The sequence below is a fragment of the Agelaius phoeniceus genome, chromosome 10, assembly GCF_051311805.1.
Source record: "Agelaius phoeniceus isolate bAgePho1 chromosome 10, bAgePho1.hap1, whole genome shotgun sequence".
Lineage (NCBI taxonomy): Eukaryota > Metazoa > Chordata > Aves > Passeriformes > Icteridae > Agelaius > Agelaius phoeniceus.
This window is the reverse complement of record NC_135274.1, coordinates 11013213-11039816: the sequence shown is the minus strand read 5'-3', so window position 1 is coordinate 11039816 and position 26604 is coordinate 11013213. Positions and strand designations below refer to the sequence as shown.

General features: G+C 41.2%; 1 protein-coding gene across 5 annotated transcripts in view; it reads right to left on the bottom strand.

Annotated features, from left to right (window-relative positions):
- Positions 1 to 3836: 3836 nt before the first annotated feature.
- NYAP2 (neuronal tyrosine-phosphorylated phosphoinositide-3-kinase adaptor 2) overlaps positions 3837 to 26604 on the bottom strand; it is a 135790-nt gene continuing 113022 nt past the window's right edge. For all 5 annotated transcript variants that reach the window (XM_077183873.1, XM_054639691.2, XM_077183871.1 and 2 more), the window contains one exon: positions 3837 to 7853. In XM_077183873.1, the coding sequence (XP_077039988.1) occupies positions 7626 to 7853 (228 nt within the window). In that variant the 3' untranslated portion in view covers positions 3837 to 7625. The remainder of the gene's footprint in view (positions 7854 to 26604) is intronic.

Genomic DNA, 26604 nt, shown 5'->3' with positions numbered 1-26604 from the left:
GATTTTTACTTCTGTCTGTGTCTACAAAAATAGACATAAGTGAGGAAACAGAGGGGAGCTTCCCAGGATAAATGAAACAGCAGCAAAACTACAAGTAAAAACTCATGATAGCTGGTGAAACTCACAGTTCCTGTCAGTCCACAGCAGTAAATCCCTGGCACAAATGCTGGCAGGACCATTCCAGCACTGTCTGTGGTGACTGTGCAGTACCTGTTTGCAGGGGCTCACAGCAAAGGCACACCCACACCCACAGGGGTGGGCAGTGCCAAGGCTGCCCCGAGCTCTGCTCAGATGAGATGCCTGGCTGGGCTTTCCCTTAAAGGTCACCACCATTCTGTAGGGCTGCAAACCCAAGGGAGTGCTGCCAGGTGCACTGCAAGGGGTATTGAGTGGCTCAGGTGAGCTTAAATGACCCTTTCAGGTGCTGATTTTTAACCCTTTCACCCTGCAGATTTTCCCCTGCTGACTGTTGCTGCACAAGGAGTGGAAGTTTGTTTTTTATTGAGGCAGATGGCATTGCTTGCAACCTTGAGTACCCTGAATAGGTTGGATCCTAATTAATTTCAAAATTTATCCTCATATTTGGATGTACCACCAAATTAGATGCCTTTTAGGAAGCTAGGCCAGATGTTCTGTCACCATGGCCAGGGACAGAGATGGTCAAAGCCTGGGGGAGAAGTCTTACCCATGGTGAGTGTGGAAATTGTAAGCGACACAGTTCAGAGGATGAAGAAACACTCTCAGATAGTGCCTAGTCAGTGAAATACATACCCCAGGGAATAACTCATCCTGTCAGCTGATTTCATCTACAACATGTGCCACCACATCCCACACACAGAGTAAGAGCCAGGGAAAGAAGGTGTGGGCTTCTTGGATGGGCCACAAAGTTCAGCAGAAACTGAGACAAAATTCTCAAACGAGCGTAAAAGCCAGGCAGAAATTGAATGTCTTTGCCTGCTTGGCCAAGGACAACTTAGCCTCTTTAAACTTAATAAATAAACACACCAGCCATTCAGTTGTTGTGTTTACAAGAACAGTAAAAAAACCCTGAAGAACTTGGGAAAGAATAGAGCTCTTTGGTAGGAGCTGGATTCCACAGGAGTTAATTTGAATTTCCCCAGCCAGCTGGAGCCTGGGGAAAGCTGATTTTCCATTGCCCTGCACCTTGTAGAATCATTTACACTTCTCAAGTGGATATAAAACCACGCTACAGACACTAACAACACCATTTAACACCCACTTTGCAGAGGTGTTAACGTCCAAAGAAAGTATAAGGTCACGGAGAGCAGGACTCAATCGGGAGCACTGCAGAGGAAGTGCAGGCTGCTCTCTCCCCCGGGGCTGACACTCGGGCTGCTTTCCAAACACGGCACACTGCGATGTTCACCAAGATCCTGCCACAGGAGGTTCCTCCTGGTGGGTACGACTTGTGCGAGGGAAAGGGACCCTGCCTGGCGCCCTGCCGGGTCACTGTGACTGGCCTTGCTGCCCCAGGGACACCCTTGTGCCCCAGGCTGAAGCTCCGTGTTTCCCCACGTTCCTCTTTCCCCAGCCCTCCGTGAAACTTGCTGTGTATAAGCCAAGAACAGCGTTGATAAATCCTACCTTCTAAAATAAAATCAATGGTGGTTCATCCTCCTGCTCTCCTCGTATGTTTTCATGAGGCTTAAGAGAGCACAGAGCTGGCTGAGAACAGGGGAGGTAGAGAATATTAATGGGAAAAGAAAGATGATGGGAACTCTTGTACCTACAAATATATTTCCCCAAGCACACCATGAAAGAAAGGATGAGACAGAAAGAGAGAAGGAGGCAAAAGAAGATGAAAATATATGATAGGTGGGAAAAACACAGAAACCACCAACTGCCCTGGTGCCAAAAATCTCAATTAAAAGGTGACAGATGTGTAACCTTGTTTTAAAGGAAAAGAAAAAGCACCATAAAAGAGATGTTGGCAGGTTTAGAAAATAAAAGCCAAATGTGTTCAGTCTTGCCTTTGAGCAGTGTTTCTTTTCAGTTGTCTTCTGGTTTTGTAAATTTTATTTGGTTTCCTGCATTTCCCTTGCCAGCTCTGTGAGAGCTGGCCATAGATCTGAGAGATGTTGGCCCATCTTCCCTCTAAGGGCTGCTTGACTTCCCTGCTGTGCTCAGGGCAGGTTACTTGTTCCCCAGCAAGACAAGGCCCTCTGTGCTTTAATTGCTTCTCAGCCACTCTGGCACCAGCTGAGGTCACTCCGAGTGACTGCGGGGGAGAAACAGCAGCAACTCCAGCCAGTGGTATTGTGATGGCTTTCAAAATGCAAAAGGAGCAGAGACCCAAGATAGAGGACTGCAGGCACCTTTCCACTTCTAAATAAACTTAGAGAAAATACAAGCGTAAAACTCAACTGTTGCTTTTTATGGTCTTGTCTCCTTTTAATTTAAACCTCTTCTGTTTAAAGAACAATGGTATATAAAAAGTGTTTCTGCAGTGAAAAAGAAAGAGAATACACATATTTCAAAGAGGAAAATGTCTGATTTTCCCCCATATTTATGTTCCCTGATTCATTTGGCAATGCTCCCATTTCATTCCTTCTCTGTTCAAGTGCTGCAGTGTCCAGAAGTGGTCAGGAATGTGATGTGGGGTGAAGTGAATGTTGGAAGTCATCATGGCAGTCATTTAGAAATGAGCTAGGACACAGGACTTTGTGAACTGTACCACTGAAGAGCACAGACATGAATCTGACAAATGGACAAATTCTTTTTTCCTCTTCTAGGGCTGGAGAAATCCCTGTAAAACAGTGTTAATTTCTAGTCATCCATATGGGGTCTTCTACAAAACATAGAGCCAGTGAGAAAAGGCTGGACTTTGCTTCAGAGGATGCCTCACTCTGAACATCTGTGTCAGGGGCTGGGGAGAGGAAGAGGAGCATGAAGGGGTAGCAAAGTTCTTCATCCTATATATGGGCCCTGTCAGTGGCATTGCTGCTGAGGAGAGAGGCTGTGTCTTGGGGAAAGCAGGTGACTCCTGGGACAGGGAAGCACTTGGAAAGCACCTTCTGGATCATTTGCAACCTGTCCCAGAAGCAGGTCCTGCTGAAGACAACCAAAAGCTTCTCTCTCCCAGTGCACTTCTGCATGCATGCAGATCTGTACAGACAAGGATAAGACTTTTTTGTATATTGGAGGCAGCTTCTTTTCATGAAAGGAGAGAAATATGGTCTCAGTGGCACAGCAAGAGCTTTACTGTTTCTGACTGGCTTCTTTATTAACTACTTGTTTGCTTACTTGTTCTTGGAAACCTTTTAAAATTACAAAATGCCTTCTTAAAAATATTAGGGGAGATGTCTTTAAAAAGTTGTGGAATTCCTCTGCAAGGGCTGGGTTTTACATCCTCATGGGACTAAAGCCTTTGTCTGGAAACAGGAAGATTATGCTTACTTTTGAGCAGATTTTTTAGAGCTTTATGGAGAGTGTGATAGGTCCCTCTCACATTTGAGGATATTCTGCAAATGGAGATCTTTGAAGGGGGTGTCTTTGAAATGAGCATCTGCCATTCCAAACTGTGAAAGGTGCTTAGACAAAAACTTATCTGCTCTTCAGAGAAATCTTATCCTAAGGATTTAGTTGAGGATGGCACTCATGGCATTAGATGCAATGAGGCATGACTTGCAAATACTAACCTATTAAAGCAATTAATTCATTTCCTCCAACAAATGGTACGATTAAAAATGTATAGCCTAGGGAATGCTATAAATATACATCTATGACTTGACTTTTCCTCCCAGGAATCTCTGGCTAATCCCTAGTGCGTAACCTGTCTCTAAACTTAAACTATCAAACAAAAATGAACAGCCAAATATTTTAAACTATTGCTTTTTATTATAATTACACCGGAGCACAAATAAATAAGCACTAAATTATTGTAAAATATTGTCAATGCACTAAAGAAAGCAGAATTGATCTTCAAACAACATCTTATTACTTCAGAAGTATCAAAGTACATTTAATTACATCTTACCTAAAAAAATCAAGTACAAAAATGAAAAGAAAATTAATATGTATTTATACTGTGTATATAGAAACGGCTAATAATATATGATTACAGTTAGCCTCTAGCTACTCCTTAGTCCTACACAATCTCAGGCACATACCTGACAATTTCTAATGAAATATAAAAAAAAGCAACATGACATTCAGTTTCAAGATATTGGTAAATGTATTACATTGGAATGAACACAGAATGATTTCATTTTATTTAAAAACCCTGTCATTTAAAAACATAGTGCCATTGTCCACTTAAAAATAAACAACCCAAACCAAAAAACCCCATACTATTTTATACCATTTGCTTTAATTTGTCAAAAGGAGCGATAAAGTAGACATACATTGGCTAATATACGTAAACACATTTTTAGTGCAAGAATAACAAGACCTGTGACTTTACTGTGCTTTCTTGAAATCACAGTGCACCTTACACAAATTGCTACACTATAATGTTTAACTTCAGGAGTTTAAAGCAAAATAAGTGCATACCAAACAATTTCATATATACAGTCTCCATAAGTGTGTGTATATATGTGATCTGTATGTATATACAGATTGCATATTTATACAGACTACAGCTTTAATGACCGTGTGTAACTAAGCACTGTCATTCACCCTGTGACACAGAAGCTGCTGAAACAAGAGGTGATGTAGGAAATGTGTGACAGCATTGTGATGGCAGCTCTCGGCAGGACCACGTGCCTTTTACTTGAGCCATGGGGTGGGCCAGGTGGGTCAGGGGACAGGGCAGTGGCTGTGTCCTGCTCTGGCTCTGTCCCTGACCTTGGGAAACTACTCTGCCTGAGCCTCACGTCCCTCCTCAGTAAAACGGCTCTCACAAGCATGAGGTTTACTTCACATTTCTAAAGTGCTTTGAAGGTAAGTGCTAAGTTATATTTTACTTATTCATGTTGTTGCACTTTAAAACAAAAAGCCATTGTTTCCATGGGATACAATGGAGGTCTGGAAGCACATGGGCAGTTATTTAGGAAGGACAACATAAACAGTGTTGAGCAATAAAAGCAAAACAAGGAGTTTGCAGCGGGCTAAGTGTACAAGCAAGTCTGCTCTAGGACAAGAACGCTTCAATTCCCTGATCATTATTCCTGTTACATGTCGATATGGAAAGGACACGATATGAACAAACACCAGCAAGGACAGAACCGTTCACACTGACACTGCCTTCCCCCGGCAGGTGTGCCCAGGGTCTGCGCTGCCAGCGACGTTCCTGGAGCTGCTCCAGGAGGAAACCAGTGAGGACAAGGACTGGCAGAGCTGACCGAACGCCTGCTTGTGTTCTGTCACCAGTGACTTTGTGCAGCTGGGGGAAAGGGCTGAGCTAAGTGTTTCACACGTGGATATGGGAAATTCTTCTCTTGCCACATTACAAGGAAGACAAACCATGAACACTTGCTGAATAATGAACCTGTTATCTCAACAGATTTCTCATGACCAACAAGTCTTCTTCTTTCCAGCAGATTCTGGAACTTTGCGAGATTTCTGGAGTTTTTCTTCTGCAATTTTCTTTCTTTAAAAAAGAGAGAATAAGCAGAATAAACAGTTGGTGTCTTTCGGATGCAAGGTGTTCAAAGATTCCCTGACAGCCTCCAGGTTTTTTCATGTCTTCTGTCATTTTGGCTGTGAGGGGGTCTTCAAATCTGAATTTCAACTCTGTACCTATTCCAGCCTTTGTATATTCCTAACACACCAATATTTAACATATGCGGATATACGTATGCACACATCTATGGGTATATATAGATACATGCATATATACATGTATATGTGTGTACACATATGCATATATACATATACAGTAATGCTAATATACATACACACATATAAACACACACTTCATCTTTTACAGAAATCTCAGTTTGGACATCAAAATATACATTAGTTAATTAGTTATAAAATATTTAAAAACTTTATTTCAGAGGCTGAAAAGAAACTACTACTGATAAAACATTACTGAAACTCAAACTTTAGCAATATAGATTACAAAAAACCTTCTAAAATTTGTTATTTTTGGTCTTTTTTGATCAGCAATTACAGCTGTGGCAATGCTGTCAATATAATTTTAAAGAAAAGCCAATATAATAAGAAGTTTCAAACAACACACCTTTTCTTCTTGGTGAATATAACATTAAAATGATTGTTTTAAAGAGGGAATTTTGTACTACCAAACTTCAGACACATAGATAGAAATTTTAATATACAAAATATATGCCATAGATCTTTCTTTCCCCCTATTCCACCGCAGTACAATTTTCCCTCGTCCTCAACAGATCCTTTTGGAAGATATTTCACCGCACAGATTTCACCCTCATAATCAGTGTAAGCCATCCCTTTCTCCCGTTAAAACCAGGAGGTCGTAATTCTTTGGTCATGACATAATATTTTGTTAAAATGGATGTAATATAATACAGGATTGCAAGCCAATTCCAGAAGCAGCCAGGAAGAAGAAACGGCATAGCCGGGAGAACGCGTTACGTGGGCTTCTGCTTCAAAACGGCATGAAACCAAGAGGGATTTCCCAACAGCCTTTCAAGGGGTCTGAAATCCAGCCCACAGAAACAACATGAGGAAATCTGACACAGCTAAGTAAGGATGTGCTGCTGGATTTAAAATAATAAACATGTAAACATATTTTGTCGCCTTTATTTTCTGGACCGTCGGTAAATGTGGACGGGGACGGCGGCTGCAGTGGCACTGCCTCACCCCGCTGAGCCGCCGGCTCTCTCCGCCAAGGGCTGCACAATGCTTAGTCACAGTGAACCATGGTCTCTGCTAATCAATGGAACGTCTTCAGGGAAGAGATTCTGTCGCAGGCTGTGCTGCAGAAAATTTAGTTCCTTGGCCAAATCATTTTAGTGAATGGTTCATATAAAACCAAGGACAATTAATCTGGTTATCATTATGGGAAAACAGATGCAGAACAATTAATATTTTAAATGCAGCTTGGGCACCCGCACTGAGCACTTGTACTTTCAGTGCTTGCAGGTTTGCTGTTTCCCACCAGAACTCTCTCCTTTGTCCATCCCACCCCCCTAGCTAAGGACATCTAACAAGTACGACTCTAGTTATCCTCTACAGCCCTAGCACCGAGTTGTTTTGTACATTGTCCTCTCCAACAACACGTACAACCACATGCTTTTGTACAGAGGCCACATCTAGGTAGGTCAGAGAAATAAAATGGTGGCGGCGGGGGTGAGGAGTAGAATAGAACATAGAAAATAGGTAATAAAACAGTATAACAGTAACATTATATAGTAAAATTCTCCATAAATTTTTGAATTTATATATATATATTTATATATTTAAACAGTGTATTAGTTTGGGTGTTTTCAATATATTGGTGAAATATTTACATTTGATATCTTCTGGATCCAAAAAAATCCTGGATAAATATGTATGCCTTAATCCAGTCGGAAACTTAAGTCTCTCTCTTGATTGACAGGTGAGCAATGTACTGGTGTGTTTTTTTCCTAGGAAGTTCACCACCTGCAGGTAAGTCTTAGATTAGAGCCTTTGCCTTTTAAAGAAAGCAGGCTACCTGTGCTTGGTGCCACACAGTGGAGAGGGCATCCTCCACAGGCCTGTCAAATTGCAGTGTCCCAGAAAACAGTTTGCTGTTTGGAATAAGGAGGAGGGCTGTATTTCTTGGTCCCAGCATTCTTTTTCCAACTTGGCAAGATAGGCATGCTGTCCTGTTTGCAGAGTCCTTTCTCTGATTTCTGTCGAGCTTTGATCTCTTTGCAGAGGCAACGCTTTTTTTCAATCATGTCCAGCATCGTATGGTCCCCTTGCAACCACTGCATGCACGTCACCTATTGGGGGAGGTGGATGGAGGAAGAAAAAAGAAAAAAAGAGGGAAAAAACATACAAATAACTGTCTTGGTCATAGATTAAATATGCTTTTTTTTTTGCAAAGTTAGCTTACTCTTATTTGAAACACTCTAATTTTATGAATAAAAATCTCTATGCCAACAACAGAAACAGAGCTAGTCTTTACTTCTAACTACTTCTTTAAGAAAATAAAGGGTAATAGAAGATCCCAGTTTTAATTTCTCCAGAGCACTAAAATCTAAGATAAATGGTTTTGGCAATCTAACACAGGTTGGATTTTAAATGGTACAATAGATCTTAAAAAGGCACATGGATCTTAACAGCATCCTTAAGTTGTGGAAATAAAAAATTCTACACACTGAAACCCACGTTTTATATTGCTTTCCAAATCCAATCTGTCACATTAAAAGCAGGGTGTTAACATTTCTGAGTATCAAGCTAAATATAACTGTTAAATTTTGTTAAAATGATTTATTGAACTTCATGCAAATTATATGGATTAACCTATCCTACTCTGTGATATTTCATTAACTGGAAGGCACAAGAGTTAAGAAACTCCATGTTTTCATGCATGTGGAATACTGGAGAACATGATCCTGATCCAAAAGGGGAGGTTAGCATATGTTTAGCTGTAAGTACATGTCACAGCCCCTCTGAAGCTGAGAATGTGACTTCATTTGAGTTCAGTGGGGAGTTCACAATTGAAAATGTGTCTTCAGAGGCTTTAGACTGGAACAGAAATCACTAATAGTAACTTCCTCTGAAAGGGCTCATTGGTTTTGGACATCACTGTATACCCACAGCTCAGAAAACTTCCTCTGAATACTTACTTTGCAAATGTGATGTCTTGAATGTCCCCACATTTTTTTCCCAAGAGATAAGGATTTGTATGTTAGTAAATGCACATGGTACCTCCACAGGGGCTGTCCAGGTACATCTCTGCTTTTGACATGAAAATAAACATCTACAGCAATGCTTTGGCAGAACTTGTGGTTCATGAAGGAATTGTATCTTTGTTATTATGGTATTTGAATACATTTACTAATGCACATGCCTTTCATTCACAAGTCTTAGAATGCCAAGCATGGGCATACACCAAGACTCTAGAACTGGTACCTGGTTTGCCTAGAATCCCCTGCAGAATCCCTTATAGATCCAACTTCCTTGGATCTCAGTAGTTTTTGTGTTCAGCTTGAAGCCTATTTAGCATTTATTGATAATAGATTAAGCAAATGTTCAGATTCATAGCAGAAAACAAAGCAAAGGGAGTAAATTTAGGAAAGCCTACCAGAAAAAGTAATAAAAAAATATATGCTCAAACAGAAAAATTATTAGAATACAGAAATGTCAATATTTTTGTAAAAAAAAAAAGGGGCAAAAGAGGATAAAAGGCTTTTATTACAAAACCATGCTTACCTTATACACTAGATAGTACTGTGAGTAAAACAAGTTTAAACCATAATATGGATTTCGGTCCTTGAATGTTCTTATGAATTTTGAATTACACCGATAACTTATCTGGAATGTGTCCTCCTGAGTGGCTGAGCCATTTTTTTCAGGAATTCTGCTGTGCCTGCTCTTTTAATTGAATACTTATCTTTCATTTCAGGCACGATCCAATGTTTACTGTGGAGCAGGTGGGCATGAGGTACTGCATCTGCCATGGCCAAGAGACTTTCTCTCTTTGGGTGCCCAGGCTTGGTCCAAAACTCCCTGTCTCAACTGGAGATGCTCCCCTCCCACCCCCCCTTGGCTCCACTCCACAGATCTTTGGAGAGGCTCTGCCTGATCCAGATTTCCTGACACTCTGTTCACCAGCGGTGGGTCAGTACTTACACAGCAGTGTCTTCAGCTTGGCTGGGTCCTCCTCCGTGGGGAAGGACAGGGACACAGTCTGCACACAATTCATTACACAAATATTCACCAGCACAGCGGCTTCTGCGCCAGGCTTGACGACACCAGCGCTTGAGCACGGATTTCCTCTCGTAGGCACTGGGAAATACCTTCTCTTTTACAGCCCATCACGTCACAGGCAGAGCGTGTGCCAGTGCCAACCCGCAGCACGCGTGTGCTCCAGCCACCAAGTGTCACCAAGCAGCGCCCGTGAGAGGTGTCCCACCCGCGCCACCCCCGCTGTGCACACACGGTGCCGTGCCAACACGCTGCCCCGTGGGACTCACCTCCTGCACTCAAGGAGGCACTCAAGGGGACACAAGCGGCACTTTGACATGCTGAGTTCTAAAATGCCAGTTGCAACTTCCCAAAGATAGAAATGGAGTTGTAGAAAGTATCAGTTACACAGACACTCTGCCACCCCCTGCAAAACAGCACCTAAAATATACCCAAGAGTAGGCAGCTCCAAAATCCTTTTTTCATACTGGCCATCATATTTTGCTATGGTTTGTGAATCATTTACTGTGAAGAATTTGAATTTTCCCACTTTCCCAGATGCAGATTTTCAAGTCTGCTTGGGATTTTTTAATGCTGTTCTTGTTTGATGGCTAAGTCCTTCCTGTCAGCATCTAAGGTATACTGTCCACTTGGCAAAATCCTCCCCTGGAACTGCACTGAATAATGGTGTGTTCAGGGAGAACATGTAGAACTGGGATGGGCAAAGTCATTTGCTAAAATATACCAAGTTAACACATACCATGTTGAAAGGCCTGGCGAGGGGAAAAAGCTTTATATTAAAATAAGCCTAAATAATAAAGGGTTTTTTTTATAGTTTTGCCCAGTTGTTTAGTGTTTAAGTGCAACAAAATAAAAATATTAAGAACAAAGTTTCCTGGCCACTGGAAACTGCAGGACAGACCTGAGAAGAAATCCCCACTGCAAATCAATGAACTACAGAAATGACAATAACCATGTTGATATGAAAGTCCCAGAGTGTTAAGTAAATTTTCAGTGTTTCCTTGACAAATAACAGGCACTGAGACTCACAGGCCAGGACTCAACCCAGCTGTTAATCACAGTAAAAACCCTTGATGACTTCAGTAGGGCTACTAAGGTGTTTAAAGCCAATGTGTTTAACACTGGAGTCTTAGGCCTAATCCTTCCAGTGACTGAAATGATGGCACTCACACTTAGTTCTAGCACTAATTTTTCTCACCTCCTCCCTCCTTTCTGGCTTTAGCCTGCTCCTCTGGCCATGCACCAGGCTGTTAATATCCCTGCTACATCATAACAAGGAATTTGTTCAGTGTGAGAGACACAAAAAATAATGCTGTTACAACCTGATTAATGGAAAAAAGTAGAGCATTCAAAACATTTTACAGCTATACAGCTCTCCTGGGAAAGATCCCAGCGTGCTTGAGGAATGGTGCACATACTGCAGCATGTCAGAGCTTGGCTGCACATGTGGATGTACACAGACAGGCACAAAATGCATCAGCACTGGAGGTAACAGCCAGCAAGACAGAGCACAGGAGAGGGAAACTTCGTTCTGACCAAAGAGTCTTGGCCCAAAGCCTATTCTTACTGAAGAGGGAAGAAAGAGCTAGAAACAAAAGTTAGGATTGCAAGAAGGGACCTCCTGGAGATTCCAGGATGTGAATCAGGTACTACATCCCCTAATATCCTTTGGATTACAAAACCTGCTGATTGCACATAATTTTTTTTTTTCATGGAATTTTTACTCATTAGATTATTCAAGGTATAAGACATCTTTTATAAAATTTTTATTTTAAATCAGATAGAGCAAGAGAGGGAAGAAAAACACCAGGCAAAGGCCCAGAATTTGGACATTCACCAAGAAGGTGTTGGAGGTAGGCTCAATTCCTTGCTCCTAAGCAGGCAGCAGAAGCTGCGTGATGACTGGATGTGTAGGAAGCATACAGGAATATAGGGTGGTTGGATAAATTCTCTCACCTGAATGTGACTGAGTAAAGAGTAAACCAGGATGTCTGACAAGTTCTTGGTAAACACACTCACCCTTAGATTAGTCATCAGTCTCTAGTTTTTCTTCAAAAATCTTCTTCAAAGCAAATGCTTGTACCAAACTTGAACATCAACAACAAAAAGTAAGAAACTCCTTCCACTATACAAAACTGAGCTTTTCCATACAGTTTTAATCACCAACTTCACTATCTTTAGAAGAAACCAGTCTAAGGTTGCCTTACATTACTTGTACTATTTTCTCTCAGTTTTCTGCTATTTTTTATTCCCAAAACATTGGAAGGAAATGCTATTAAGATCTTTTATGCATTCTTGGGTTCTATGTTGGTAGTGCCATGGAACAAGAAGTAATATACCCACCTTCAACTAAGATAAAACAACTTTACATATCCTCAAAACATTGCAAAACTAAAATCCTTCAAAGTAAAAAAAGATCCCTTCTGGTGGGTGTTTTAATACTTTATGAAGGTCAAAGAAACAAGCTAGACAAAGTAGTTCCCTTCTCTGCAAAGTGAAAGCAGTACATTTTTGTGTGCCTACATTAGCAGTGGGCCTGATCTCATATCTCATCAGTTTGAAATTTCATATTATTCCAGAAAGATAATTAGCAGTCCCAATGGTTTCCAAATACAAGTATTGCTTAAATCAGATTGCCCTGAGCTAGACCACAGAGCTGTCTTGGAGCAGACGTTTGATGGGCAGAACGTGTCCAGTTCAATCGCTCTTAGAGGCCAGGACTAGAAGCCAGAGGTCAGTACATGTCATAGTTCTCTGCCACATCAGAATTCACTGGGAAAAGCACATAATTCCAGGGAAAACAGAACAGGCTTTGGGGAACAGACAGTGACTCACACTGCCAGGAAGCCCCTGGTGTCACAGAGGACTATTTCTGTTTTTTGTTGCCCAGCCCTGGGCACCCCCACCCCTGACTGCTGGACACTGACGGCCCTCGCTGTGTCGTGACACACTGCACCAGCACTTCCACTAAAGGGCTCAAGACATGGGTGTTTGCAGCAAGAAAAAGAAATGTAAATGAACATGGTTCTTTCTTTGTTCGTAACCAAGCAGGATGGTTTGGTTTGGCAGAGAGAGTCATAGTTACAGATAGAAAAAGACTAAAATATTATCCAATGATAGAATTAAGCAGCTACTGATGGACACAACTTTACACACAGGTTAGCTGTGTTCACCAGGTGTAGAAAACATCTTGTATCTTTTTGAGAATGAATATCCACACTGTGAGGTCGGACTCTTCCTCTTCAGGAACTGGACTATTGCTATAAAGGGCACTGGGCAAAGTGCATCAGGACAGACCCCAGACAGGGCTGTGCAAGTTCCTGAGCACATGAATGGCATTGAATAAAGACATTGTGATACCCATAAGTTACATACAAACCAAATGATCCCATGTAGCATAGCCTTTCCAAATGGAAAACATGATGGCTGTGGAAAGAAAAATCCATGAGCAGAACTAAAAGTATAGAATGAAACATCCTCAGTACCAGGCCTGGAACTCCCTTAGCTGTGAAAAATTTTACTTATTCATGTGTTAAATAAATAGTTATATAAATACATGGATGGATAATGCTCTCTCTTAGTAAAAAGACATTTTGTGCTACACAAGTCCCACATATATCCCCTTGTCTCAAGCCAAGCCCTAGGTAACTTTAGCCCTGAGCGCTGGGCAGGCAGGAGACAAGAGGAGAGCAAGTGCCAGGAGCAACTCTGCTCCTCCAAAGTCAGGCCACTGGGGTGAAGTGTGGTAGGAGGATAAAGCCATGCTAATTCCCAGTGCTAACAGGTGTTTCAGGAATCCTGTCACTGAAGGTGATTATAATTTTTCACGAGTGCCTGTGAAAATATGTGCTGCTAAAAATGCCACGTGAGAGAAGAAGTACTTGAAATACTGTACACAGGTCTATTAGTAGTCACTAAGTTTGAAAATGTTGACAATTTTCATTCATTTTAAAGGAACCCTTTCTAACATTTGACGTGACCACCCGATCATGCTCTGGACACATCTGTGAGCAGGGTGTTCTTTTATAGTGTATGAACTTCTAATGACCTAAAAAAATATCTTCCACTATAGTTTACATGAGGGCTTTAGTCAACAGCATATACCCTTCAGCTGTTTCTCCTCATGACATCCTGCCTGTTAAATTCTTTGCTTGCCTTGTTTTAATGCTATTGGCTTATTTGATGTGAAATCGGAAGCTCTGGGCAATAAGAGAGCCCCATGATTCTGTTGGGTTCTCATAATTTTTTCCTAGTAGTGTAGGTTCCCAATTCTTGTGCTGAAATTCCATAGGTTATGGGCCTCAGGAAGATGCTGTTTGCCTCTGGCCCTCATGAGCATCTCCCTTTCCTGCTGGATGAGAAAAGGGGCTGACTCTTGAACAATGGGGAAAAACTACATTACACATCATGGCTGTTGTATAAAAATATCCTTTTCTTTGTCAGAACTGCGTAACATAGCTAAAATAAAAGCCCAATAGCTGAAGTGAGGCGATAGCAAAGTGATCTTAAGCTAACACAAAATACAATGAAATAAAAAAAGGCAGCAGGAGGAGTCTCCTGGATCTGTAAGCGAAGTGGTCTCTAACAGTGCAATCTGTGTGCAGTGCTACACATCATTCAGCAGAGCCAAGCATGCTGGTTTGTTTTGGCAGGCTGCAGTAAGTGAAGAAGAAAGGCTTTCTGAAAGCCACTTACCATCCTCTGGGAGGAAAAGGTACTCCCTCCCTCCTGCCTGTTCTCAGACAGGAGTTTCCAAACTCTGTTTCCCACTGAACTCTTGACGGCACTTGCTCTGGTGCAGATGGCTCCCAGCCCTCTGGCTGGGTAAGGCAATTCCTCTGGGAAGGTGTGAAATCCCACTCCTAGAAGGCATCCTGTGCCCCGGGGCAAGCGCTGGAGGGCTATGTTAAGCAGCAACAGTGACTTCGCTATCTGATACTCGGCTTGACGTGCAGGTCCTCTTAGCACATGTTCACAAAAGGGGAGTTGTCCAAGGCAGGAAGGCGTTCAGCCAGAATCAGGTTTCAGAGAGATCCTCACCCATTTGAAGCCAACAGGAATTTACTGTCTGACCTCATGGGTCCAAGAATTTGACTATAGTTTGCTTAAACAAACAGTAAAAATAACCTCAATAAAAACAATTATAAAATACTTCAGAAGAGCACTAGGAAAATTATGTAGGACAAGATTTCCTTTGCTAACTGTGAGCTATAACCTTTGCATTGCTGTTGAATGTTACTTCCAATGCCTGCAAAAGTCCACAAATCAGGATGGAACTACAGGCTAAATTTGCAGTCACTCCCCTCTCTCTGACAGAGGCGTTCTGGAGGAATATTGCCATGAAAGACAGCATAATTTGGCCCAGGATAGTTACTTGTTCATACAGCTCTGTACTGCTAACTCATTCTCCTGTTACTGTCAAATTCAAAACAACAGTTGATTATTAATACAAAGGTGATTAAAAGTAAGGGTCTGTTCAGGAGCACGCAGGATGTGCGAGGTGAGCTGTGAAAGCAGACACTCTCCATGCAGCTTGGAGTGCCTGGGAAGGCTCCCTGGGGACAGTGGACAGCAGAACTGCAAACTCCTCCCTAGGAGTGCCTCAAGTGTTTTCTAGAAGCTTTCCTCTGACGCCAGCAGCCACATTAGAAAGATCCTGTGAATTTATGTAGTCACACCATAAGCACAAGTGTGCACACAAGGTGTTAAGCACTACACAATCTGCCCTTTCTGACCTTTTACAAATTCTTCTTTTCAAGGGACACAAGACCAATCTCTATTTTCCCTCTAAGAACATGGGAAAGAATTTTCCCATCACACTAATTTTTATTACAATAAAATGTGTAGGAGTGAACACTTTGTAATTTTACCCTGTATATATTTAACGTTAAAAGCATTCACTGGCACCTGCTATTTCAACCTATGAAACAGCATATGCAACATATTTTAGGGCTTTTATAACATTTGTATTGCTGTGTTTAAGGTTTTGATTTACATTATTCTGAATTTCTAAACTCCTAGAAATATGATTTATTTCAAATGATACTACTACAGAAAAAAAAAATGAAAACAAGAGTCCCTGCAAGAACAATAAAACTAGAGTCCCTGCAAAAACTGCACTATCACTCAATGTAATTACATGATGCAGCATTGTAAAAAAACTCTGGGCACCTTTTTTCAAACTTACAAGTCACTAAAAGACTTGAGTAAATTGTATTGCGCTCTGTGGCCTAACTAATCCACCACTTCAAAATGACTGACAAGATTATTTGGAATTCTGGGAACTCCCAAAGATTCAAGATTATGAGCAATTAATACTGATCCTAAAATTAAATTAACAAACGATTAGTAAACCTTCAGCACCTCTGGTTCCAGACCTCCAGTTTCATGATTCATTGCTTTCAATTACTAAATGTCACAGTTACTTTACTCAGAACCAGCTCTGCACATACTCCTATCCCTCAAGTTTTCCAGTAGCCCTTACATTATTGCTGAGGCTACTAATAAAGCAAGTTTTAGGTGACAAATTCACTGTTCTGCTTTCCATTTTCATACTGGCAGTCAATCTAGCTACAGATCTTTCTGACCCTGCATTATCATCTCATTTGGAAACATAATCTTTTCATCTAAGCTATTTTTTTTAACACCAAACAACTGCCCAAAATGTACTGCTTGATCACACTTTGTAAATGCTTTCAAAAGAAGAGCCTGTAAATTAACTGATATTGGGGATACTGTGGAAAGTAATTTCATGCATCTCAGTGGATCATCACAAAGTGCATTCCTATTGAGATCACTCATTAAAATCAAAACTTCATCTATGCCTTTGCTAAGGAATAAATGCAGAACTCAAGCAACCCACCATTATACTTCCTGTCAATCACTGTAAATTAGAAAGGAAAATACAATATGGTATTAGGTCAGTCACAGGAGGGACAAAGGACAGGCACTTTGCTAGAGTTCAGTGCTGCAGAGATCTCCTGTGTACTGCATTTTGCAGTGCAGCAGCTGCAGGGTAACACTCTCACGTCCCAGATTTCTTTGGGGGTTACTAACCCATTCTCTCCAGCACTTCCCCTTGCTGGAAGGTGCTGCTCTGGGGCATGTGTGCCACAACTGCTCCTGAACCAGACTTCACACAGCAGGGCGGTTTGAGCTGTGACCCCAGTGGCCACTGCAGCTGGCCCTGCCCATGGCTGGGTGGCCATGCCCACAGCACAAGCCAGCTGCACTCAGAGTTTCTTACTCTCAGTCATGGCAGCTTTGAAAAGCTGCCAGACTGTAAATCCCATGCAGAGATGAACAGCCCCCACACTGCACTGAGAGCTGCTGCAGGCAAGGTCCTGTCCTCCTCTGCATCCACAGAGTCCCTGTGGACTGCCAAAGCTCTCGTGTACAAGGGAGATGAAAGCAGCAGGGTGCATGCTCTGCATACTGCTTGCACCAAGAAGGGCCCAAAAATTGAGAATGAAAGAACGAAAGTGAATGGAAACAAGACCATACTTTGGAAGACCTAAGAACTGCAAGAAAGAGGACATTGAAACCTAAAGTTACAAGAATGTGATATGTGGGGACATCAAAAATTCCATTAGTTTCCCCATTTTATTGGACCTCATTGTTTCCAAACTATAAAAAAGCATATGATCTTCAGCACTATTTATACTGAAGTATAAATAAATCTTGGGCTCAAGTACCCAAGATTTAGCTAACTTTTGTGGCTGCAACAGATGAAGAACTTCACCACACCAGTTTACCAGCTAAGCTCCTAAACCCTTACATTTCTCTAGCACTTTCAGGAAAATGACCAAAAAAGAATTTTAAAATTAAAGAAATATAAAATTAGCAAAATAATGTGTGGAGGGAAAATGCCTCAGTACTGAAAGCTGCTTTACTTTAAAGTTGCTTTACTTACAAGAAATTTTGAAGTATGCTCTTATATTTCTCCATTTTCGATAGTGATACTGAGTCGAGGATAATTTTCTTAGAGTAAATATTGTACTGATTGTATGGAGGGAAAAATGTTCAGGAAAACATGACTAAAAACCAACACCAAATGTTCAGAGATGATCATACTCTTGAAGCTGGTCACAACTTCTGTTTAAAAATGTGTAAAAACATTATTAAAAGACAGATATCTTCATTAATAATTTATTTCTAACTCCAATTTGAAGTGCTGTTAAACAACAGTTGCTGAAGTTATAAACCATACTGAGAGTTTCTGAAGAACACAAAGATGTAAGAGCCTGCCTCAGTATGAGATGCCACATCTGATGTTACCTCACAGTAACATCATGCAGTTTGCTTTATATCAGGAATGGGTAAACTATACAGTAGCCAAATCTAATATAGACAGGATTTCCTGGCACAGAGAATGGCTGAGATACAGCAAGAGACCCAGCCTGGTATCTGTGTGCCTTAGAAAATGGGATTCACTGGGTTCAGAGATTCCCTGAACCTTGCTTCTGTTTTCTGTTTAAAAGGAATGAATCTCTGAAGGGATGGTGCTGGCTGACAGAGTGTGTGAATCAGCACTAACACAATAAACCAGAGCAGCAGCTCCTCAACCATGGAGTGACCTGGCAAACTCAGCTTAGCCTGTGCCAGCAGCATGGCTGTGCTCAAATTCAGATCTCCAGAGCAGGAAGGAAATTTAAATATTCAGTTTAAAAGGAATGGCTAATGATAGTGCAGGACAAAGAAAACATTGAGTTTCCTGTTAACCTATAGGCACATATCACCTGTAACATAAGCAAACTCAAACAGTAAAAAAAGTGATGCTTTTCTCTGATTGTGTTTTAAAGTTTGGTGCCAAGAACCATGATCTGACCCATGTTAATTTTAAAAGTGCATATTGCTGTTGTCTTTTCTCATTTTTATTTTTTCCTGTTGCGAATTATATAACTGTGATCAAAACCACCAGAGAGCAAATGTGCTTTTCCAGACTGTAAAAAAAGAGAGGGCCAAGTGAATCCAGGAGTCCACTAACTGCCACTGAGTTGTAAAGGCTTAAGATCAGGCCACTGGCCCATAAACTCCTGTCTCAGTTAGTGGAATATGTCCTTTCTCCAGCCTATGTTTTGTTGAGGAAAAGCATTCCTTGGGTATTCTAGTTACAGCTTAGGAGTAAAACAGGAATTTGCTGTTGATGCGTGTGATGTCAGAATTTAAGCCTCTAGCTTTGAATTAAAAATGAAAAGGATTTCCTATTATACAATTTTAGTTGGGCTGAAGTGTCTTCCTTACAGTGTATCCATCACTCTACAAGGTCCTCAGTATTTCCTGCATAAAGATCCATTTTCTGAGATTGTTCTGAGTAGCTGCTGCCACTCTGCTGCAGCAACTTATTGCACACTGAGACTGGTCCAGCTGGACAAGCTAGTAGCATGATAAAATTAACTGTAAAGGGAGAAAATTTATTACTTATAGGTCTCATAGAGAAACATAGATTATTATCATTTAAGCTTCAATTCAATGGATAACCTAAACACATGCTCAACTGGAAAAAATATATCAGTCATCCTCCTGACTAACAGAAATATTTTGCTATTTAAGATAAGCCAGTGCTTTGCTGCCTCAAGGTGAGATAACTGACCCTACATACAGTTGTGTGGTGATTCATTTTACAAAGGCCTAATAAATGATAGTTTGCTGTTTTAATAAATGCCTAATCAATTGGCAATTACATGTTACTGTGAACTGCAAAGGGTAAGAGGTCTGACAAATAGTCTGCAATGCTCCTGTAAAATCCACTTATAAAGTTGGGTATTTTCATCCATTCCTAACGCTCACCTGAGCTGGAGAAACTTTCTTTCCAGCCTAAGGCCCTTCTATATCCAGTATCGATTCATGTAAGGTGTTATGCACGTGAGTCACCCCTACACTGACAGCAATTCCCTCGTGTGACTAGAGCTGGGATCTGCAACACAAGAGTCCAGCTGGTTTAGGGCATTTCTAAACCTTGGAGCACTTGATCTGCATAAGATACAGACAGCCAAAACTACACAGACTGAGCTGTTTCCAAATATTATTCACCTACAGAAAACTGTCAGGAGAAACACCACTATATTTCCCATTTTGGATCTGAAAAACTGGAAACCTTAAAATTAGTAAAAAGAATAATCTTTTAAAGTTCTGATTTAAAATACATGATGTTTTTATTTTCATTGTTTTAACAAGACAAAATGAGAATAAAAGTAGGTTATCAAAAGTGGGTGCTGGCATTCATACTTCTTTTTTTTAATTGACATACACATAATGTATATGAATAGCCACACATTTCTAGTGAAAGACTATGAACAAACACACGTACATATACAGAGATAGAGAAACGTCCTATACATACATACATGAGTGAATATACATATTTATGTGCATACAGTATACAGACAAGATACTATACAGGTACAGTCAGTGCAATATACTGTATAAGGCTACACAAACACCAAGAGAGGCTGGTGGGGTGGTGACAGCCATGGGAACAAAGCCTGGATGGTTGTGACTCAACGCAGACAGTGGGGACAGCCTGGCTGCTGTGTGCTGTTCTATGCATCAGGCACACACAGCTCCAACAGAAACATGGTACAATACACTCAGCTCAAAAAAGGAGGACAAGTGGGAGTGTGTGGAGGAAACTGAAATGCATATGAGCAGACAAATAAGGTTGTTCTACCTAGGATACAGGATGTTTGGTTCATTTACAGAGAATGCCTATATATAAACCCATGCTTTCATGAATTCATGCCATTTTTTATTTCTATCTTTTCCTTTAAGAATATTACAAAATTCTTGCCCTGAGTTAAACATAAATACACACAGAAAAGGGGGTGGGGAAAAAGGAAATTGCATGCTTCTGGGTTTTTTAAAATAAAATTTTAACCAAGGCACAATGTCTTCAAGAGTGGTTTCAAGACCATTTGAAATAAACTTAGCAAGTGCTATTGTTCTGGGACTGTGGCAAAACTAATTGTTTGCATACAAAAGTCTCAGAACAAGTTTTGAAGTGAATTTACAAGTTTTAGAAGAGAACAAGTAAATTTATTACATATGCCTTAAAGAGAGATTCCCTGAAGAGGAAGGAATGCTACCAATGCTACCAAATTAAATTATTTTATAGGCAACATATTGATGTTTGGACTGAAATAATTTCACACAAACTACATTATATATTTGTTTAGCATTGGCTGTTACCTGTTTTTAGTAGGACCATGTACAGTGCTGTAAGAGCAGCTAAAAATGAGATGAAGAACTTCCAGATAATTTTCAGTTTCCGTGTTAGGCAGTACACACAGTGGTCTCGCTGAATCAGCGAGCTGCAAGAATCACAGCTCAGGCACAGCTGATCAATAGTGGCATGAGACTTTTGAGGCTGTATCTCTCTCTGTCACTGACCTGCATGAGTGTCTTACTGGAAATATTAGTTACTAGTTCCTGTGGATCCCACTCTGTACACCCATGCCCAAATCTGACTCTCAAAAGAAAGGGTGCAGAGGCCATGCTTGGCTGTTGGCCCCACATTCAAGCACTCAGACTCCAGAGACACAGAGTTGGCATCAACTTCCAGGTGTTCTGGAGGGCACCTCAAATTCCAGGGAACAACCACCTGCATTGTGCTGCATTGGCTGCAGCCTCTGTCCCCATAAATCTCTCTGTTGAGCTGACTGTTTTTCAAAGTGTTGAAACATACCATCTCAACTCTACCAAAGCCAGGCACAACATAGCAACCCCCTGAAACCTCTGACCACACAGGTGAGATCTTCTCATGTCTGTCCTGTGCCTGTTCAAGAAACTGTAACTCCCATTCTGAGAAACAACTAGATAAGGAGAGTAAAAAAGTGTTGAGCATGAACGTGAAAACCTCATAAATGCTGTGTTATTTCATCCTTTGTCAGAATATCATTGCATTTGAAAGGTTTCAACAATTTCTGTCACTTAGCTCACCTCTTTCTGTTTTCTGCTGACAAGCTTACCAAGTTCGTGCAAGAATAAAGTATCAGAGTAAAGGAATGGAATTCTCTTTCTTCTCCTCTCTGCCATCCCACCTGAAATAGTGGCAGCCATGCAGGCACTTGATGGCGAGGCAGGATGACAGACTCGAGGTGTGTGCTCAGACCAGTGACTCTGTTCCCACACCTGACACCCTCTTGCTGTGGGGTTACTTTTTCTACAGCTGATCTGCTTTCACCCATTACTTCCTCCCCCTGAAACACTTATTTTATGCCTAAACCCCATGCTATGACCCTTATGGAGAGGGAGAGTCACCAAAGCCATGCTGGGCTCTAGCACCTGCAGTGACAGCAGTGCGTGCTCAGACCCACCTGAGCCATGGGACAGAGGCTGCTCCAGCAATGTGGGGCCACACTTAAACCAGAGTCCTGGCAAAGCAGTGCACTGGCCTGCTCCTGCTGCATGACCAACCCAGCTGAGGGAGGAAGAAAAGGTGTTGGGACAGCAGCAGCAGGCTGGTCTGCCAGCAAAAGACAGCTTGGACACATTTGCTTCTCATGCCAATCAGTCAGGTGTGCCTTGGAGGTGAGGGATAATGGATGTGACAATTCCATCTACTTCAAAGTTTGCATTTTATTTTCCTTTTTTAAACATTTTATTTTACTTTTTTTAATAAGCCTTCTCTATTTGCAATTTGCATATTTAGAAATCATTGGCACTGCTCTGGACCCATCCACTGATTAGGTAAGGCCAGATTCAAGCTGAAACTCAACACAATGCAATGTGGAGACTTCCCCAAAGCATTAACATTCTTGTTTTTGCTCTCATCCAGAATGTTGACAGCATATTTTGCAGGACTGTCGACAGCAGAATTTTGCTTTCATGTGTGCAAGAGATTTGTTTTTGCAGGAAAAAGCTGGAACTGCGAAAAGTAATCCAACCACTCCCTCTTGTGGGCACAGGGTTCTGATGCACTTTAGAAAGGCACAAATCGCATAAATCCAAAATCCAACAGATTCTTACAGTGCAAAGTCCCCAGAGGGCTGTGTGATACTGTGTGACACTGCAGGACACAGTTCATGCCTCATGCCCTGGCACTTCCTTCAAGGTGGCAGCAGGCAGGGTGACAGATCCCTGACTCTTATGAACATTCTGTCTGAACAAGAAACTAAAATCCTATGGCTCTGGATTCATTATTCTAAGTACACTCAGGCCACACACACTGGTCAAATCCAGACATCACCTCAAGGTAAAATTGGCCCCTGTCCCATCAGTGAAGCACCTGCACCACGGGTTTGTCTCTGTACCCCGTTGTGGGTTCTTCCATGCCTGTCCATCCTCCCAGGTAGGACCCAGAGGATTTCCTTTCTCCCTGCCATTTGCAAAGCCAGAGTCCATAAGATTCAGTCTACACCTACATTTCTTTTTCTTTGACTACACAGACACTAAAATTTCTCCATGACAGGGACATTTGAGAGAGACAATTTTAAAAGTGTTCTGAGTAAAATATATCTGGTTTTCCACTTTTAGACATTTAAATGCATTTCATTGTATCAATGACACATAAACAAAGTAAAATCACTGTCACAGATACAGCAGATTGCACCCCAAATAGGTTTTTTGCACTTTATAATTTCACAAGAACCAAACCTTAAGCAATTCCTTAATTGAGAGCCATACCTTTACCAATCTACTTCCATCTGCAACCTCTTACTTTCTCATCTATTACACTGAACTTATGACTCCTTGGGGCAGGAACAGCCTTTGTTCCATGCATACTGTCTACCAGCCAATAACTGTGACTCTTGGACACCACCACAGTCAATATTGTGGTAGATCCTAGTGGCCAACATTAAGCAGGTTTTGTATCCAGTGACAATCCCAAGCCTTAATAAATGTGATGGCTAAACATAAGGAGTAATTAAGTTCCTTTAAGTGAATATCTTCTCAGGCAAAAATAGAAACTACCATCCAAAGTAATAAATAGTGTATAGAAAGTCCAGACCAAAGCCCCATGGGGCTCTGATTACAGAGCAAGCAGCATGGGACTGTTCCCACACTGTGGACACATATTTTGGATGAAGAAAAAGATCAAGTGTCAAAAAGGAGCAGCCATAACCTTGGCTCCAGGAGCACAGAGACAGTCATCTCAGAGGCACTGCACTGGCTCAAGAGGAACACTTGGCATATACACACAGGGGGAGGAAAAGGGTTGCCACTGTCCCATGAATTGTTTAGTATGTTTTGCTATTCTACGTCCAAAATATACAACAGACTTTCAGAACTTTTGAAAATTAGAGGAGAAAAGAAGGACAGAGAAAATTCTAAGAGTGGCAATTAGCACAGTAGTTAGATATTCCTTTTGAATAGAAATCTGGGAGTGCATGTCCCCTGAGATCTTTAACCAGCAGCTCAGGGGGATCATTTTTCCCTTTGGTCCAAAAGGCAAGGATGACAGAAGTTGATTCTTTCTTTGCAAATCCTTGTGCATGATAAAAGCCAAAACAGAAGAATCACTAGAGTCTGATGCTGGTTCTAGGTTGAGATTCATCCAGGAGTGCATGTAGCACAGATTGACAGTACTGAGAGCTGACATGGGTCTGTGCTGTGTAACACACACAAATTCTCTTGCTAGCACAATTTATTTTTGCTAACATTTCCCTAGTAATCAAAGTGGATGAAGGACTACTTCCACAGAGTTCTCCATCTACCTGCAATGACTGTATTTCTTTCATATAGTGGAAGCTAAAAGAAAGACTGCTGTGATCAGATATGGAACAGTGGATCTTGATTTATAGGTGCTCATTTCTCAGCAGCAAAACTCATCAACTGCAGAATCAGGAACCCAGCTCTGCTACTGTGCCCCACGGCTGCAAGGTGTTTGCTGACTCCTTGAACTCTTGTACACTACTGCTGGGAAAAAATGGCAACTTTAAGCTGAGAATAATAGAAGAGCACAGATGCTTTGTTTATGCTCACAGAGTATTCACTTTCAGATGCACATTTGCCAACTAAAGCATGATAATGCCAATTCATTGGGGAAGTACTGTGTCTAGGTGCCTTCAAAATAATTATAGCCATAATGGTAACAATTTGCATTCCCAGCATTCACTAATTACAGGGTGACCACAATGTTTACAAGGCATACAAAGACTATAATATGTTTTGTATTCACAACTAAAGCTAGAGATATTACAAGCTCGGCTTGTGATTTTTAACTGACCCAGTATAGGAGGAACTTAGGCATGAGACAAATTTGTAGCTGTGTTGCTAAAGAGTACTCATTACTTGTCAAAATTCAATTCCAAATAATTAAAGTTTTTTGTATTTTTACAATGGGCTTTTACTGCTCTTAAACAGCAAGGTATTGCTCTACTTGTGCAAATGAGAAGCAGCTAAAATATGTCTCAGCTTCTTTGTGGTACTTCCATCATGATTTTGTTCTAAAATGGAACCATTAGAATAGGTGTTTGGGATTTTTTAGCTTTTCCTAATCTCATGAACACAAAGACAAACCCCCCCAGCTGCATATTCAAAGTAGAAAATCTGCTTCTTACTTCTCTACCTACATTGCTGTGTTGGAAAACTGTGCTGGGACACTCCTGGTCTCTGCTCCCTGGCTCTGTGAACCTTGGATTTCCATGTCTGTACCACAGCTCCCTCGGCCTGCCAGCCCCAGGCACCATCCTCCCCCAGCACCTGGTTATTCTACAAATCTTTTCTATTTTCCTACCTAGATTTGAATTAAAGGAGCCAACTTGTATGTAAAATTCTTGTCTATCAAAGACACATTCTCATACAAACTATTGATGGATTCACTTCATTTGGTGCAAGACAATGGTCAAGTCCACTCTTGGGAGTCCCTTTCATTTTGCTATATTATAAAATAAGTGAGAGCTGTCCTGAATTCTGGAGGGTAATGGTTGGTTTGTCCATCTTGTGCCTTCTGTTGTGTTTACCAGTGTGGTCACGTGGGGAAAGTAAAATGCTGCCTCAGCTTGCAGAGAACTCAGGCAGATGCCAGGCAAGTGATGAAGTGAGCTGCAAGTTTTCTAAAATCAGACACAAAAAGTTTCAGTGTTGATGCTGATATATTTTCTAGCTTTTTCTTCATTCCTTCCATGCATTGAGACTCCTTAACTCATAACCATCGATGTATTTTCATTCCCTTCTCTGAGTTATTCCTTCTAATTTCAGCATGGCTTCTGAATTTTACTTTGATCACCTCTGTAAAGTTGAAATCTTCTTTCCTTGCTTAAATTGGAGCTAGATATCACTGCCTGGTCCCCCACAAAAATATACCAAACCTTAAGAGGCATACAAACCCTCAGAAATAAGATAACATACCTTGAGGAGGTGACAGGAAAGGACAGTGGTGTCTGGCCCCTGAAAAGCAAGAAACTAACAGGCAGCATGAAGAGAGGCTGCACATTTGCAGATAAGGAACACACTTTTGTGGAAATCTATGTGAAAATAAGTTCTGCTTTGCAGGAAAGCTAAAATATGAAACTCTAGCTATCAGTAGTTTTGTTTCAAAGAGTGTGGTTTTCTTTAGACCATCTGTATGTGGGATTTTCCAATCACTGTCTCCCAATTAATGAAAACAAACCTCACTTTGCAAAGTTCATTGGCAGAAAAAAAAAAAACCTAAGGTGTTTATATGATACCTTTTTTTCTTAAAATGGAAACCAGTGGGATTTTTCTGTGCTGAAGACTGTTTCAGAGAGGCACGGCAGTGATACAGAGAGGATTTTATGTACATTACAACTCTGGGTGCAAGACGTTCTGCTCTCCAGCAGAGGGACTTCCACCGTCTGCTTGGAATGTTTTCTTCTTTTGTGACAGACATGCTCAGTGCACACCTAGCCTGTGTGCCAC